The sequence below is a fragment of the Eublepharis macularius genome, chromosome 9 (assembly GCF_028583425.1).
Source record: "Eublepharis macularius isolate TG4126 chromosome 9, MPM_Emac_v1.0, whole genome shotgun sequence".
Classification (NCBI taxonomy): Eukaryota; Metazoa; Chordata; class Lepidosauria; order Squamata; family Eublepharidae; genus Eublepharis; species Eublepharis macularius.
The window spans coordinates 101225313-101242852 of record NC_072798.1 but is presented as its reverse complement, the minus strand read 5'-3'; the positions used below and the strand labels follow the sequence as shown (position 1 = coordinate 101242852).

Sequence of the window (17540 nt, the reverse complement as noted above, 5' to 3'; positions counted from 1 at the left end):
TCAGGGCACGTGAATGCTGCTTTCATGGGAGCTACCTTTATGTGGCTGCACCTGCAAATGATTCCAGGGGGGCAAAGCGGCAATTCAGCTCTGTTTTCACTGTGAGAACAAGTAATGTATACTCCTTTGACTTGTCAATTTGCATTTCTTGATGGTGTGAGAAAGTGTCAAGATCTGCATTTCAATGAATGGATGTGAAGGAAACTGAAGTGTGACTGTGGGAGCGAGTGCATGGAACGTTGGAGGGGGGGAACACGTGAAATGAGATTCACTTGAGCGTCCCTAGGAACTTAGTGATGTGTAGAGAGACTCTTTGGTCTCAAGACGCAAGAGCTGGAGTGTTCCGGCCTCCTCATGAACGGCTAAGCTTTAAAAGCAGGCGCCACCTTGACAACGCGCAGAGCACCTGCAATTGGTCAGTGCAAAACCCTCAGTGCAGGGAAGGGGTCTGGAACCGATGACGTGCGCCTGAAGCATCTACTCACAGGTGGCAAGTGGCGGCAATCAGTTCCCAAAGGCGACAGCAATATGGTAATGTTCTCATGGAGCCTCCATGGAGCCTCCTTGCTTCTTCCTTCTTGAGCAAAGACAGGAGGGCACATTTTTCGTGTGAGCTGGATAACAGAGAATTCCCCAGGAGTAGGACTGCGGCGGGGGGGGGGGGGCGGGGGGGCATCTGGAGCTGAGGGAGAGGTGAGAAAATTGCACTCTGCAGTGGGACTCCTTCCACCCATGGCAATGCTGTACTGGCTGTAGGCCACCCAGTGCCCAACATTTGCCACACCTTAGATAATATTTAGTAAGGAACTATACTTTTTTAAAAACAAGAAACTACTTTGGGCGTTTGCTGCAGCCTCTTCTGGCCTAAGCCCACAACAATAAAGCTCAGTTCAGTGTTGTTATCAAACCCATTCAAGCCGGGGGTTATAACCAGGAGTGCAGTGGGACATTAAACTGCCCTGGAGCACGCCAAGCCAGGTGGCCTTCATAAGCCCCACAGTTTGTTGTGGCCCAGGGCCAAATCGATAACACTGTAGTGTGCGGGCCAGCAACGCAGAGTCTCTCTACACGTTACAAAGTACCTAGGGATGCTCAAGAGCAGGATTGTATGCGTAGTCCTCAATTCATGTGCAGGCTGTTCTTGCACAGTGCGCGTGAATGCTGCTTTCAAAAGAGCTCCTTTGTGTGGCTGCATCTGCAAGTGATTCTGGAGGGCAAACCACCAATTCTGCTCTGTTTTTGCTGCGAAAACAAATACTGCAGTCTCCTTTGAATTGGCAATTTGCATTTCTCTAAGGTATGAGGAAGTGTCAAGATCTGCATTTCAATGAACGAATCTGGGGAAACTGGGATACCTTTAGCAGTTGATATTAAACACGTGAATGAATTCACGCAGAGCAAACTGAAGTGTGACTGTGCGCGTGAAAGTTGGAGGGGGGGGACACATGAAATGAGGTTCGCTTGAGTGTCCTTAGGTACTTCATGACACAGAGAGAGACTCTCAGAAAACAGGTCTCAGCTCTCCAGTTGCCTCCTTCCATGCTGCTTGCTCCTAGCAAGCAACACAATAGCCCAACTGGGACCTTCTCTCGTAAGCTAAAGGGCTGATCTACCTGTGGTGATAAGATAACAACACTGCAACCTGCAGTCTTCTTTTGATTTTGCCCCTTGCCCGCTTGTCACTTTTCTTATCACGTGCTGATCTCTGCATTGCAGTTTCATTCCACCACCACCCTTAACCCCTGAACAAGGTAGAAACAAAAATAGGTGGTGCCTGCCTCATTTGCAGGAATGCATTTGCAGTTTATCAGCTCACTCCAGAAAGCTCTCAAGCAGGAGTTTCTGTCAAACATCCAGCCGTAGAGGAACCATTGTCACATGCCAACAACAAAACAATTAGAGAGGTGTGCAGAGAAAGGGCGTCAGATGTGCACAACAACATGATAAAGATAGCCAGGGATGCAGGTCACATAATTCCTATGATGGTTTAAATGGATGCTCTGTGACTCACAATCCCAACCTCAAGGCTGTGAGCCAACTCACTAAGACATTATACATCTTTACTGCCAACTTTTTAAAAACCCAGGTTGGGAGACAGATGGTCATCTGACAGCGATGCTGAACCTGTGAACCTGGGCAGATCATGAGCGGGAGGGCAGGAAGGATTGCATCAGTGCTTGGTTCTCATGGCCTCTTCTTACATGCCCAGGGTAAGGCTGATCGCCACCTTGGGGTCAGGTAGCAATTTACCCTGGTTCAGTTCAGCTAGGGATCCTGATGGAGTGTTGCCATCTTCTGAGCATGGAACAGAGGTCACTGTGTGTGGGGTGGGGGGGCAGGGGGTATTTGTGAATTTCCTGCATTGTGCAGGGATTTGAACTAGATGACCCTCCCAACACTACGATCCTATGATTCTGTTGCATGAACCTCAGCAACTCAGCTACCAGATAATGCACATTTGTCCAGAAGTTGTCTCTCACCAAATTCATCTCAAGGTATATTCTTGAGTTTTTGGACCACATCCACACATGATGGTACCTTAACTCAAGCCAGACTTTTGGCCCAACTCATTCAGAATTGCCTGTTTTAACTGGCAGCAGCTCTCTGGCAGACAGGACCTTCACACAGGCTGCTACTGACCCTGGGGAGACCAGGGATTGAACTTGGATCTTTGCATTCAAAGCAACCCTCTTCCACTCAGCAACAGCCCCTAACCATCCAAATCTAGGCACTGGTTTTAAAGGGTACAATGGAAGCTACAGTGAGATCTTCTTTTTTGCCTTACTCTCTCCAAAGACCCAATTCCTGACTTCTAGGGACCAGTGAAGACAACGTGGGCAAGAGAAGTATAACAATCCTCACGTGGCCCTGATTTGGCTTTGGCAGAGGTGACTTACAGATTTTTCTCAGGCAACTGAAATTCCTTTAATAATGATGATGATGATGACAACATTCGATTTATATACCGCCCTTCAGGACAATTTAACGCCCACTCAGAGCGGTTTACAAAGTCTGTTGTTATTATGCTCACAGCAATCATCCTGTGAGGTAGGTGGGGCTGAAAGAGCTCCGAGAGAGAGCTGTGACTGACCCAAGGTCACCCAGCTGGCTTCAAGTGGAGGAGTGGGGAATCAAACCCAGTTCTCCAGGCTAGAGTCCTGTGCTCTTAACCACTACATCGAACTGACTATCTTTACAAACATGAAAGCTTGGTTCCAGTGGCAACATAAGCAAGTGAATGGTCATCTTGCACCAGAACTTCAGAGGTAGCTCAAGATATACCACAGCCCTCCTTGTGTGAACTTAATTTTTATGTTCTCTCATATATTATGTTTTCTACTGCCCTTTCTAATCTGAAACAAGATGGAAATTCCTTGAGGATATTTTAACCCTTTTTACCCTCTTAAAAGGGTAAAAACAGGGAGCCAGTTTGGTGTAGTAGTAAAGAGCACGGGACTCTAATCTGGAAAACTGGGTTTGATTCCCCCACTCCTCCGCTTGAAGCCAGCTGGGTGACCTTGGGTCAGTCACAGCTCTCTCAGAACACTCTCAGCCCCACCTACCTCACAGGATGATTGTTGTGAGCATAATAACAACACACTTTGTAAACCGCTCTGAGTGGGCGTTAAAATGTCCTGAAGGGTGGCATATAAATCAAATGTTATTGTTGTTGTTGTTGTTGCTATTAAAAATGATGATGATGATGATGATGATGATAAACATGTGCTCAGCAGTAGAGAAAATTACTCTGATGTATGCCTTTATGTGTCCTAACCCCAATGTCTCAGTATAGCCCAAGAACATCAGATCTCAGAAGCTAGGCGGGGTGAGCACTGAGTGCTCACTGAGTGCTCACCAAGGAAGTTCACGGTAGCTGTGCAGAGGCAGGCAACAGCAAACCACCTCCGTCTGTCTCTTGCCTTGAAAACCCCAGCAGGGATCGCCATAAGCTGGCTGTAACTTGATGGCATGTTACACACAGAGCCCTTTATGGTTTTATACATACATATGCATTGGCAACCAAGGAAATAATTGGCTAAAGCAGTATCTGACCAGGAAGTAAATTGATTAAGCATGTAGTTTAATTTGTTTTAAGGTAACCTGAATGTCTTTTTTTAATCATGTTTTTGGGTCTGCGTCTTGCATTCTGCATAGTGTTTGCATTGCAAAATACTCTAATGTGTTATTATTGCTTATGTTCAGATTGCAATGGCCTTTGGTCACCAGCAATAAACAAACCATCAAAATAGTTTGTATTTTCACCATCTCCTTATGAAACGGGCTGAACTGAGAACTAGCAACTTGCCCAAGGGTCAGGATTTTTATGGCAGAGTAAGAATTTGGATCCAGCTGTTGTCTATACAAGTACAACAGTGTACCTATGATACTATACAGGCTGTTATCAGCAGATAGAATGAATTCCCCTTTAAAAATAATCATGTGTTGATTAAAACTTCTCAGTGCTGTACAATATTCCCTAAATCCAGCAACTCTGGCAAATTAAGTACAGAAGGATATAATTCAAGGAGCAGAAACATAATCTGAAGGTTTTTAGTCTCGTCCATCTCATTAGCACCCGTCTCAGTACATTGAGGATGGGATTTGCCCACAGTGGCAAATGCCAGGCTACCCATAATGCCCATTCAGAAGGCACCCTTGAATATAGTGTACACTTTCTCCCACAACTGTACAGTACCTCTTGTTTTTATAGCTCTGGATGATTGCCGTCTTGTTTATCTCATCTTGCCCATTGTAGACAGTGTAAAGACCGTCAAGTGTTTCGTTGTACTGCAAATGGAAGGGAGAAGAATTGGTTTTCAGTACAAATAAGACAAGGAGAAAAACCATACTTTCTTTAGAATAAGGCAGACATAGAGTCTCTCTACATGAGACATCTAACGCATGAAGAACATGTGTGGGGAGATGCAATGTTAGTTGGGAAGGATAGTTTTAAAAGACAGAGGCGGCAGCAGGGCAAAGGCTTTGCTATACACTGGAGCTGTGTGAAGGGGCTGTAAAATGCCAGAAGGGAAACTTCAGTCCATTATAACCTCTCCAGGTCCATGCCCAGCTCTGGAAGGCAACTCCAGCCCATTTCCATTCCTCACTGCCCTCTGGTTGTGATCTCACACAGTTTTAGACTGGAGAGGTGAAATTGACAGAGCCTTCTGGGAGGCAAAGATGAAATTAACAAACCCTCTGAGGAGTGAGCTCCACCAGCTCTGTCTTTTTAAACTACAGAGCGAACATTGAATCTCCTTACACTTGATGAATACGTGCCAAGGTGTCTCATACAGAGAGACTCATAGATAATGGTTCTGAAAGATGGGGCATTCTTCATCACCTGGTTCTCACCGGTCAATTTATTTTCCTCTTTCTAACCAAAACCATTAATGCCCTCAATTAAAATAAAATCAATGAAGTGACTCCTTATCAGTCACATGCCTATGGACATGCAACCCCTACCACTTAGGAAATGAGCAGGTGGTGTGGCTGTCTTGATGGAGGCCCACCCGGGCACAGTGCAGCAAAATCCAGCTGAACATGTGATCAGAGCAGTAACATGCCACTGGATTCTACTATTCACAGATGAAAGAAGACCAAGCCTGACTGTGTTCCTATGTAAGGGGTGTGTACACATACACACACCCCAGGCACGACTGCCCCTGACAAACGGGGATCGACTGATGCGGTCCACAGATATCGGCTGAGTGCTCAAGCCAGTGGTACATGGCTCAATTTTCATCTGACTTACGGCTAAAAATGGGAAATACCTGCCCAAATGTGGGACATTTCATTCTTCCAGAGGATGTGCTTGGGCCACACCTACTGACTTGACTCAGAGCCAAAACAGATAAGGCGCCTGATGCATGGTGGACACTCGTCAGTTTCCCACAAGTCTCCATGGGAAATGTAGTGAGAAGAAACCTCTGTCAGGAAGAAGAGGGAGAATCCCCTCCTCTCCCCAGCAGAAATTCTTTCTCTAGGTCTGCTTGGCTCCCTCTCACTGCTGCCAGCACGCTCAACTCCCGAATGCATTTAGGGGAGCAAGGGGAGCGTGCTGGCAATGGCAAGAGGCAGAGAGAGCTGCTGACGAGATCAGCTCTCTGACCCTCTCACCACAGCCAGCACACTTTGCTCCCAAGTGCTTTTAGGGGAGCAAGGGGAGCGCATTGGCAGCAGAGAGAGGAAGTGTGCTCCTCTTGCTCCCCTAGCTCTGGAGCAAAGCGCGCTGGTGGTGGTGAGAGGGACAGGGAGCCAATCTCACTCTCACCGCCACCAGAGCATTTTGCTCCCGAGCAAGGGGAGCGCACTTCCTCTTGCTGCTGCCAGTGCACTCCCCTTGATGCCAGCTGGGTGACCTTGGATCAGTCACAGCTCTCTCAGAGCTCTCTCAGCCCCACCCACCTCACAGGTTGATTGTCATGAGGATAATTATAACACACTTTGTAAACAGCTCAGAGTGGGAATTAAGTTGTCCTGAAGGGTACATATAAATCAAATGTTATTGTTGTTATTATTAATTTTTCTACTGAAATTATGCTGTTTTGAACTGCAGCAAGAAGTTTGCTGGAAAGAAAGCGAAACAATCATTTCAATAAATAAATAACACCTGCCGGAAGGAATATTCCCACTTTTCTATCAATTGGAAAGGGAACTTTTTTCAAAAAAGGATCTTCGTAGCCCCAGAGCACTTCCTTCACAGTTCTGTTCTGAAGGAAGAATGACTTTGAAGACTTCATCCAAACGTTCAACAGTGTTTGCACGAAACTGCTTGGATACAGGACAGGCGCCGCCTGTGAAGACACACATGAGTGATGTTACACTAGGCCATGACAGCTTTGTTTGAGGTCTGGTTATAATTTACTAAACTCTAGCAATGATGAGGAAAAAGGGGACAGGATTTTGCCCAGCTTCAGCTCTTATTCAGCTTTTCCCAAGCTGATTCAGCTTAAAAACCAAACGTCAGGCAGAGAATCCCAGCATTCCACAGGATGTGTAGTTTCAGCCTTACCCCATCTGCCGGAAACAATTATTTGATTTTACTGACAACATGGAACAACCCTGTAATTAGAATACCCAGATTGTCAACCATATCCCTATAAACATCAGCAATAGCCAAAGAGCATTTAGTCAACTAATGTTAGCACTAAGGTCAAGCATTTGTGGCAATTATAAGCTAAATCCTTGATAGAGTTGAATAGTTTTTAATGGATTGCAACTCAAATGCCACAGAAGGATGTTTACCATAACAGCTTGCACAGTGGAAGATTTCAAAGTTACATCCAGTAAACCTGAGTGACAACACTTGACCCAAAATAGGAAGGGTTCTCTTCATTCTTCATAAAACCTTTCTTAAAGGGCAGAGTACTTCCCCTAAAATGGGGGTCGTGGTGGTAATAAAACTGAAATATGCTGTTAGTATGATTTGATTATATATATGCTGTTATTCTTAATGACTGATTTTATCTGTTGTTTGCTGCCCTGAATATCTGACAAACAGCCATGTAATACTTACTTATGAGGACTGGCAAGGTATGTAAACTGCTGCCAACACTTGGAAATGTGCCTGAGTGCTTATCATTTGGCTACACCTTTATTTATGACTCAATCATAACCCGTGAAGAGCAGAAGCGGCAGCTCACCAGATGTAGCGCAACCTTCAAGGGTTCCTTGGGGAGGGAGTAAAGCCCAACCAGTTCACAAATTAAATCCTGGAACTGTTTTTGGCAACCTAGTCTAAAAGAATTAGTGTATCAAGCTTCAGGAACAAGAAGAGAAACATCTCACCCTGGAGAAAGCTAACCATTGCTCCTGTATAAATAGACCAACAAGAACTCGAAGGGATGCAAACAAGTCCAGTATCTTCCTACAGCTCATGTCCCACGGTAGTTGGTCAATGTGCTTAAGGACTACAGTCTCAGGAGGACTGGACGGCTCTAGAGAGGGCACCAATCCAGCAGTAATTGGCACCATTGTTAGTAGCTCTTTCAGAGAAGCCAAATATACAGTAGACAAGGGACAGTTGAGACAGTTTCTCCCCAGAGGCTGAGGTAAAGAGAAACTGTGGCTGCTCAAAGACAAACACCGTGAAGTTTCTGCAGAGCACGGCAAAAGACACTACATGGTCTCCTACCCAACATGATTTTTTTCCCTTTTGCTTCTTGCTCTGGTGACCCACTCTTTGTTTTGATATGCATGACAACAAAAATGACTGTTCTGAAGGACAGATAACATCAGAACAGAAAAAAATTGAGACCCGGCTTACTTACCACAACAGCGAGGTTGACTATGGTGAAGGTGTCGTTTTCTGGCCCAATTGACATATCAGGTTCAAAGCGAGCAATGTTAGGCAAGAAGTAAGACACGGTTGAGTCTGGATTTTGGGTGATGTTTTGTTTGGGTAAATATCGCATCCTTGTAAGTGAAAGACAAAAGAATCAACCTGCAGATTAAAACCTGATGCAGAGGAAAGGCTGCTTCCACACAGCACCGTTTTTCTTTCCAGCTGTTGTCACTGCTGTAAATGCAGAGGCGTCTGCAGTGGCGACTGAATATCCACACCAAGGCTTCCCACTCGCTGCCCTTGCCTCAGCCCTCTGTGGCTTCCACCCCCACCCCCCACCCCCCACCCCAAAAAACCTTTCAGGCTTAAAAAAAAATCCTGGCAGCACTTGTAAAATTATAAACATCATTTGGAACAACACACTAGTCCTCAACTTTCATTTAATTTTTTTAAAGAGTCTCCAGCTGTATCCACTATCTTTTGCCTTATAACTCTGCAACAAAAAGGGCAAGAGACTTTTTTTAAACAGTTAAAGCTGGGAACGAGTACATTGCTGCTATATATCATTATGTTAACATTTTAATGATACAGCTAAGATCCTCCAGGGGAAGCAGGAAATGGTCACCAAGTGGGTAACGAAAATAGTATCAATGTGGGCAAGGTCTGAAACAAGGTATACCTTCTTATCCACATGACAATGCAAGATTTCCAAAAAAGATTCTATCTAACCAGGTTTTGGACAGATCGCAGAAAAGCATGGGGGGGGGGGATACAGAAACAATACAAACAGAGGATTACATCATTTCTATGCTCCAAAAATCCAGAGGAGTTAGCCATGTTAGTCTCTAGTTGCAAAATAGGAAAGAGTCACATAGCACCTATAAAACTAACCAACTTTATTGTAGCATAAGCTTTCGAGACATTCAAGTGACTTACTTTCTATGTGGCCTTATATTCAAGTGTACTCTTTCTTTCTAGCAGTGCCCATGTATTCACAATGAGAGAACAAGTGTAAGGTCTTTCATTTAATCCTACTTGTGTAAGAGTCTCTCTACACGAGACATCTCACACGTGAAGAACACGTGTCAGGAGTAAAGATGGGCACGAACAGCAATACAAATGGAAAAAAGCCATGAACAGCCCAATCTGCAGTTCACGAACAAGCTGTTCGTCAGACCCCATTCTAAACAAACAGGTGGTCATTGCAAGCTTTGTTTGTTGCTGTTCAGCAAGCCAGACAGTCTGGCACCTGCAATCAATTCCCATGGCAACTCAGGCAGGGATTGTCTGAACTCTGTCTGAACTCCTGCTGTTGCCCTGGAAACCCCAATCTAAGCCCAATTTAGCTTGATAGGCAGGTCTTCCTTTCAAGTGTGGACTGGAGCTCCAAATTTGTTACAAGAGGAAAAGACCAAGGGGGGAGGGGGGCTCCCAGCTCTGGCTTTCAGGGAGAGACAGCTGCTGTTAGAGAGACAGGGAGAGTGCATTGGAGCTTGAATTTTCTTTGTGTGGTGGAATAGGGATCTACCTCTTCAGGTTCCAGGGCTGCTGCCAGGCTCTGGGGCCAAGCTATTATTTATTATTGGTACATTTCCTGCTGCCTGCTCAGGTAGGGTTTCTGGGAGTGGTACAATAGGGATCTTGATGGCTGAAGGAGAGCCTGCTGGCCCCCTCGAACAACGAACAATGAACATGTTCATGACAGGATCATGTTCATCAGTGTTCATTTTTCATTGTTCATGGATGGCAATGAACAACGAACACCATGTTCATGGTTTTTTTTCTGTTTCTGCCCATGTCTAGTCAGGAGACACAACGTTAGCTGGGAAGGGTAGTTTAAAAAGACAGAGCCAGCGGCAGGGCAAAGACTTTGCTATACGCTGGAGCTTTGTGAAGGGGCTGTGAAATGCCAGGAGGGAAACTTCAGCCCATTATAACCTCTCCAGGCTCTGGAAGTCAGATCTAGCTAATTTCCCACACAGTTTTAGACTGGAGAGGTGAAATTGACAGAACCTTTGGGGAGGCAAAGATGAAATTCACAGATCCTCTAAGGATCCTCTCCGCCAGCTCTGTCTTTTTAAACCATGTTTTCTGGCTGATATTGCGCCTCCCTACACTTGACAAACACATGCAAAGCCATCTCATGGAGAGAGACTCTCAGATGTCTTGTGTAGAGAGACTCTCTGTCTGGCTCTTTTTAAAAAAGTTTGTTGTTCGCTTGTTTTACACAACTTGTTTCTGGAAGGGTATGTAGAAACTGCATTCATCTTTCAAGTATGTTTAAAATACACCAGTTTGGTGTAGTGGTTAAGAGCGTGGGACTCTAATCTGGAGAACCGGGTTTGATTCCCCACTCCTCCACTTGAAGCCAGCTGGGTGACTTTGGGTCAGTCACAGCTTCTAGGAGCTCTCTCAGCCTTGTCCACCTCACAGGGTGTTTTGTTGTGGGAATAACAACAACAGCAACATGCATTGTAAACTGCTCTGAGTGGGCATTAAGTTGTCCTGAAGGGTGGTATATAAATTGAATGTTGTTGTTGTTGTTGTTACTACTACCCTAGAAGACCAGAAGCTTCACACAGCAAGGAATTGGATATTTCCAGTAAACCCATAAGGAGGACATGAATGCAATAGCTATCCTATGCTGTTGCTCCCACAAAATTGGTTGCTGCCCCTTTTCACTAATCTTCTAGATTTTATGATAGAGTTTTCAGGCCACACAATGGTAAAAGTCTGAAAAAAACCACACTTTGATTTCTTGCAGGGTTTTTTTGAGAAGGCTATTCAGTGGAAGAGAACTTGTTCCCCAGAGATCAGCCATCCAATGGCATCTTCATACCTTGTATTCATAACTGGCCGATGGACTTAAGAATTTATGGATTTTTTTTTCTTTCCACAGTGCTCCTGTACAAACTGAGGGATACTGTATCAGTTCTTGAACAATGATTAGTCATGTGGAGAAAGAGTGGTTATGTGTTTTTTTAATTGATTCTGTAAATGAAAGCAGTAGAAGTATACCCCTATTCAGTGAATTTCCATGAGTAGGGACAAAAGGTAGAATTTAGGGCCCAGCTACAAGTGATGAATGACACTTGAACAGCAAGTGAACAGACTCACGTGTATTCCTGCCTGTTCACTTGCCCTCCACTTTCCCTCCACTTCACATAGTGATCAAGTGGAGGGCAAGTGGAGGGCAACTGAACAGGGAGGAATACACATGAGTCTGTTCACTTGCTGTTCAAGTGTCATTCGTCACTTGGAGCTTGGCCCTTAAAGCCACTCTAGATTTGATCTGTTTTTTATTGTATTAAAAGACAATATAGTCCAGCCTAGTCTGTCACCTTCAATGTATGTGTTCAGACATCCTAAATATCAAAATCAATTTGTATGCAATGAGATCAGATAAACAGAAACACATCACGTCTTCACTCAAGTCCCATCTGCCAAATGTATTCTGAAGGCGAGCCTTCCAAATCAATTCCACCCTCTGCTTTCTAGGATGCCAAACTCTTCAAGAAAGCAGATTATAGAAGAGCAGTTACCCTCCTTAGAATGGACACGTTACCATCAGCGGTCACGGAGGGTAGATATGCAAAACAACCACTCGAGAAAAGAGTATGTATATGCAGGGCTGGAAAGATAGAAACTAGGGGACATGTACTCTTCGAGTGTGAGCTTTATCAAAATATTAGGGCAATCTTCATAACCCCAATTTGTAATCAGTTCCCAGGTAGAAATGATAGATTCTATCTAGATAAGCTTTTGGCCGATAAGGACCATGAAATTACATTAAAGGTGGCAAATTTTGCTGTGCAAGCCATACGGATTAGGAAGTATTTTACAGGGGGAAATATTTAAATATTTTATAATGTTAAGGATTTAAATATTTAACAATTTGGTCTTAGGTACTCAGGTTTTAAGGTTTTAAATATTTTAGAATCGGTACCCTGAAATCTTAGTGAATAGATTTGTAAATAATATGATTTACTCTGACTGTAGGTCGTACGTTATTAATGTGTGGTCTATGACCGTAATAAAGATTGACTGACTCTTCAAGAACATTCTGCCTAGCTGGTATCTTATAGAATAGGAATTATCAGCAAATTAACATTTTTTTAAAAAATGCACAACTGATTGCTAAGTTTTCACCAAATCCTGGATCGAGACCAATGGCAGGAACAAAAACAGTTTAGAACTTGAATCCCCCCCCTTCCCCACAATCCACAAGAACATGCCTACCTGTATGTGTAAGGGCCTTTCTGCTTCAGAATGGGGCGTGACCCATTCTCCAGCACTGCTGATGGGTTTTGCACATCAAAGATCCAAAACTGTCTGTAGACAGGACTGCCTGGCACAATCCAGTTTTCATATGCAATTGTACCATTTTCAATTACTACTTCCTGTAAAGAAGGAAAAAAGTAGCATCCTGTAAAATGATGTTTTCCCAATCTTATGTATCATTAAAATGAAGCTAGCAGCAGCATGAAACTTCTAGCAGAGCCCAAGTGTGTCTGGGACATCTGGGCCCATCTCAAACAGTTTGAAAGCCCAACTGTAGCTTCAAGCAGATTTCTCACATTCTTCCCGTCACATGTTGATTCGGCCCTTCTTCCAAGGAGTCTCCTTTCTGCCATTTCTCCTTTAAAAAGAGCTTTTCGGGGGAAGGGGGAAGGCTAGCCCAAGGTCACCTTGTTATCAGAGACTAGAACATTGGCATTTCTACTCCTACCAGTATGCCACCCTGGTCTTTCACCATTCTCCTCTTCTCTCCCACTTAGAAATATGACAATATCTACAGTGAAATTTCTAACTAATTTAACCTTCATAGATATTTTCCAAACAATGCTACTGGTGAGAGATATAGTTACCAAGTCAAGCCTGGCAACCGGTGGGAGAGTTGGAGGCAGGGACAAGGTTGGGGGGGGGCAGTGCTGCATGCTTAATAACTTCACTTTTGGGGAATACCTGGAAGTGATGGCAGTAGCTTTAGAAATCACTGGAAACTCTATGGCTCTAGACCTCTTGCAGCTTCTCCTTGTTTGTTAATTCCCTCAACTCACAAGGAGACCCATCTAGGTAACGAGCAGGCCCACTGAGAGTAGGTTCAGTTCTTGAAAGTTTAATAAGGATAGCTCGGACCCTCACAAGCTAACAAAACAAAGTGTCGAAGAACTGGCACAGCTAATTCATGCTTTGGAATTTATTTTCAAAGAATTTACGCTCAACACAGGGGCTTATCAAGCTCAACTGATAATTAAACGAAAGCTCTCTCAATAGCAATATTCAAAAGTATATTCTAAAGTGTCTAAAGTGCTCAGTGCTTCAAGTACATACTATTCAAAGTTAATCACTAATACAATTAATACTTTATTGTACAAGCAATACAACATTACCCGAATAAAGTTAATCACTAATACTTATACAATCAATACGTTACCAGAATATAGCACACAATAATTACAGTTACAATTCATTTATAAGTTGCAATACGTCCATTACAACTGAGATAGTTGTCCGTGTATATTGCAACAAAAACTCCTTATTGTACTGTTACATTGTTCTCCCGTTTTGCAAGGAGGTTGAATTCACTCATTAATAAGCACAGTGGCATAATCTTTGTATAGTCCAGCCCACACGTCTCTGCAGGGAAGCCACGGTCCCAGCTTGCCCAACAGACTGCTAGCTTGGTTTGTTTCGCATACGCATCAGCTTTCTCAAGGGCAGTTAGAACAATGTACGAGTTGTTTCAGTCATCAAACGAACTGCGTTAGTAATTAGACGGATGCTGTTTCCACCAACTTTTGAATATTGCTATTGAGAGAGTTTTCGTAGTTCAAAGAATTTACTGCAACAGGATATTTGCAAAAAGACAATAACCAACTGCAGGCCATTAATGCAAGAGAGAAGCCTTCCGAGCACAAGCACTAACACATACTGATACACAGCAGAGAGAGAATAAACAACAAGAAGTAGGTTGAACTGCAAGAGAAAACATTCAATAAACCCAGAACACTAGAGAATGCTCCACAGCTCTCACTGGGGTACAAGTGGACTAAACTACTTTTTCAGCAGTACTTACAGTAACCAGACTCTTAGAGTCCCTCTACACAAGACAACTTGTACAGGGACGCTCAAGTGAAAGATCTTACATTTGTTCTTGTCAGGGTCATGGCCCCTGCCATAAGCCAAGCTTCATGGTCAGCCCCTGACATGCTTCTGCCGAGCTTAATGTTGGGGTTTGATATTCATTGACATGCTGTGTAAAATCTTGTTTGTACAAGTTCCTGTTAGCTGACGCTATTTCTTCTCTGCAAGCAGGCAGAGAAACTATGTTGAACTTTCATGAAGAACAGAACCGTTACCATAGATACATAACTTGCATTACAAGATATCTCTAGTGTAGCTAAATTCCTTTCCATATTCATTATAGATAGAAGAGGGAAGGGAGGGGGGAATGGGGCTGTGCTTAACTGTCTATATATGTTGGGTATTGAGAAACAGTTTTTATTCCTAACAATGAATGTTTTGGGATAATGAACTGGGGATCTTCAATAAATCTTTAACTCATGAAGTCTTGGACTCTTGCAGTGAAGTTATTGAGATTCAACGGGTAGGTCCTTATAGTTCTCCCATTGTGGATACATATGCCCTGCTAGAGAGAGAGAGTACACTTGAATATAAGACCACACAGAAAGTAAGGCACTTGAGTGTGCCCCTGTAAGATGTCTTGCGTAAAAAGAGTCTTAGCAGGCTGTCGCTTCTCAAGCACCAGCTTGTGACCCCCAAATAGGTCAGAGCTGAGAGCTCTCTTCCAGATGGGTTGTGAAACTGAACCCCTTGATCTGGGAAAGAAGACTCTGGGCCCCGTTTTTCCCAGTTGTGGGAAGGAAGGAGAGAGACTGGACGTGCCACACCCCTTCTTGGCTCTGCATCCCCTTGGCCGTTTTCACACTGTCTATAAATCCCGCGAGACTCACGGAAGGCTGCCGGCTTCTTCACGCGATTTTTAACACCATCCGATTACAAAATGCCACAAATCACTGTTTGTGGCGTTTTGTAAACAGATGGCGTCAAAAATTGCGGGAGAAAGCCGGCAGCCTTCTGTCAGTCTCGTGCGATTTATAGACAGTGTGAAAACAGCCCTTGTTTGTCCCTAACTTAGGGTTGTGAACTTCAGCTTGGGAAATCTCAGGAGATCTGGGGAGTGATGCCATCCAGGCCACCCTCTGAAACTGCCATTTTCTCCAGGGGAACTGATCTCTGTGGTCTGGAAATCTGTTGTAATCTCAGAACTTTCGGCCTCACCCAGTGGTTGGTAACTAAGTCACAGCAATGTGAGAGGCAACGAATGTAACCTATCCCCGTGAATCCCAAACCTACATTGCAAGTAGCCTGTGGAACTGGGTCTCAGTGCTGAATAAATTCAGAAGTGGGTACTACTTTAAAAAAGTGGGTCCTACTTTTAAAAAAAGAGCCAGTGCCTTCCAAGAATGAATTGTTTAAACTAGCCAGCTTAGAGCCACAAGGTTTCATGTAGATCAGTTCAAGTAGGCAGATGTCTGTATAATTTAGACCATACTGGAAAGTAGGCAGCCCTGACCTGGATAGCCCGGGTGTGCCTTATCTTGTCAGATCTCAGAAGCTAACTACAACCAGAGGGAGAACCCCACTGAGGAACCTATCTAGAGAAATACAAATAAATTACAAAAGTATATATGATTGTATTGTTAAATATAAAGTGCTCAAGTGCTTCAAAATTATCATTTCTTCACCATCATCTTAACCTAACTGTGCTAATGTTTATACAGTCTGACAGTAAATACAATATGCTAAATATCCAATAAATGCACAATAAATATAGTACAGTAATAAAAACGATAATAAAGACAGAATAAATACAAAATCTGCTATTAAACCAGGAAATATATTGAAACTTCTCCTTTTTTGTCATGCAGATACAGAAAGTATATTCAGACATACAGTCTCAGCGCCCATTCAGGGTGCTAGGAATCCTTTTCCATCTTCTGAGGTCTTGTGAAAACTGACCAAGGTGCCAAACTGCCAGAGGGGGGTGAAACACCCCCCCCACACACACACACACACCTGACAAGCTTGCTAGCTATTGTCGTAGCCCATTTCGAGCTCCTTGGTGATGGCCAATTACTCTGTTTCAGATCTCAGAAGCTAAGCATGGTCGGCCTTGGTTAGTAATCGGATGGGACATCTCCAATGAAGACCAGGGTTGCAGAGGCAGGCAAAGGCAAACCACCTCTGTTAGTCTCTTGCCATGAAAAGGCCACCAGGGGTTGCCAAAAGTCAGCTATGACTTGAGGGCACTCTCTACTCCAGAAAGTAGCCATGACTAAAAACTCTGGTTCCACCATAAGGGAGGCTGTGAAGGCTCTTAATTATTTCCTCTCAGCATTTATTTAAGAATGTGGTCTGAATAAATGCAATATTCTGCATACACATCTTGTTTCTCTTGGATTCAATTCCCTTGCAATCCAAGAAGAACATACAGATCAAAGCCAGAGAATTAAAACCAAAGTTCCCAGAACACCATGTTCTCAAGTAAGGTCACTGTTCCAAGGCTTCTCCTAGAAGTCCTCTCATCTTTTTGCATGTATAAGCACTGGGAATTACTGCCCTGACTACACCTTCAACATGAACACTTTGCTCCAACACAACTAACAATCGCTGCAAGGGTTTTGCTTTAGGGATCCTGATCCCCCACTCCCACCTTTCAACCCCTGCCACCATTTACCTGGCTGGTGAGGGGAAAGGTCAGGAACTGGCCTCCCAGGCACGCTCCTAGGGCCAGCATGCTGAGGTCACTAACATTTTCGCGCCACCCTGAGAGTGCACCCGTGCTTCACTGTGGGCTGATCTGAGCCCAAATCTGCCCACTACAAAGTGTGCACGAACTCCTCAGCCCTACGCAATGACATCAGTTCCTGGAAGTGACATCATCGTGCCAGTGCAGGGCCACGATCCCTGTGGGAAGCCAAACTGTGTGCAGTGCCTTTGGTACAGGAGAATCATCATTGACTGAGCCAAGTTTAAGTTATGCCCACAGAAATATGGCTGAATTATGTCCATTCAATATTTTGCAAAGTTAGCATTTGAAAATAAAACATAGTTATTAGGATCCATTTGCTCGTAAAGTTTTTCTTCCTGCCAGCGTTTTGTGGCATGCTTTGTCTTTGCCCCTCAAGGTTATTAGAACCTCGTCTGCAAATGCCTCAAGTCCTGA

The 17540-nt window shown here is 44.0% G+C and overlaps 1 protein-coding gene across 4 annotated transcripts in view; it reads right to left on the bottom strand.

Annotated features, from left to right (window-relative positions):
• Positions 1–17540, bottom strand: part of CD36 (CD36 molecule) — a 63152-nt gene that overhangs the window by 17305 nt on the left and 28307 nt on the right. For all 4 annotated transcript variants that reach the window (XM_054988458.1, XM_054988455.1, XM_054988457.1 and 1 more), the window contains 4 exons: positions 12527–12687; positions 8274–8418; positions 6618–6797; positions 4697–4788 (listed from right to left, as the gene is read on the bottom strand). In XM_054988458.1, coding sequence (XP_054844433.1) covers positions 4697–4788; positions 6618–6797; positions 8274–8418; positions 12527–12687 — 578 coding nt within the window. The remainder of the gene's footprint in view (positions 1–4696; positions 4789–6617; positions 6798–8273; positions 8419–12526; positions 12688–17540) is intronic.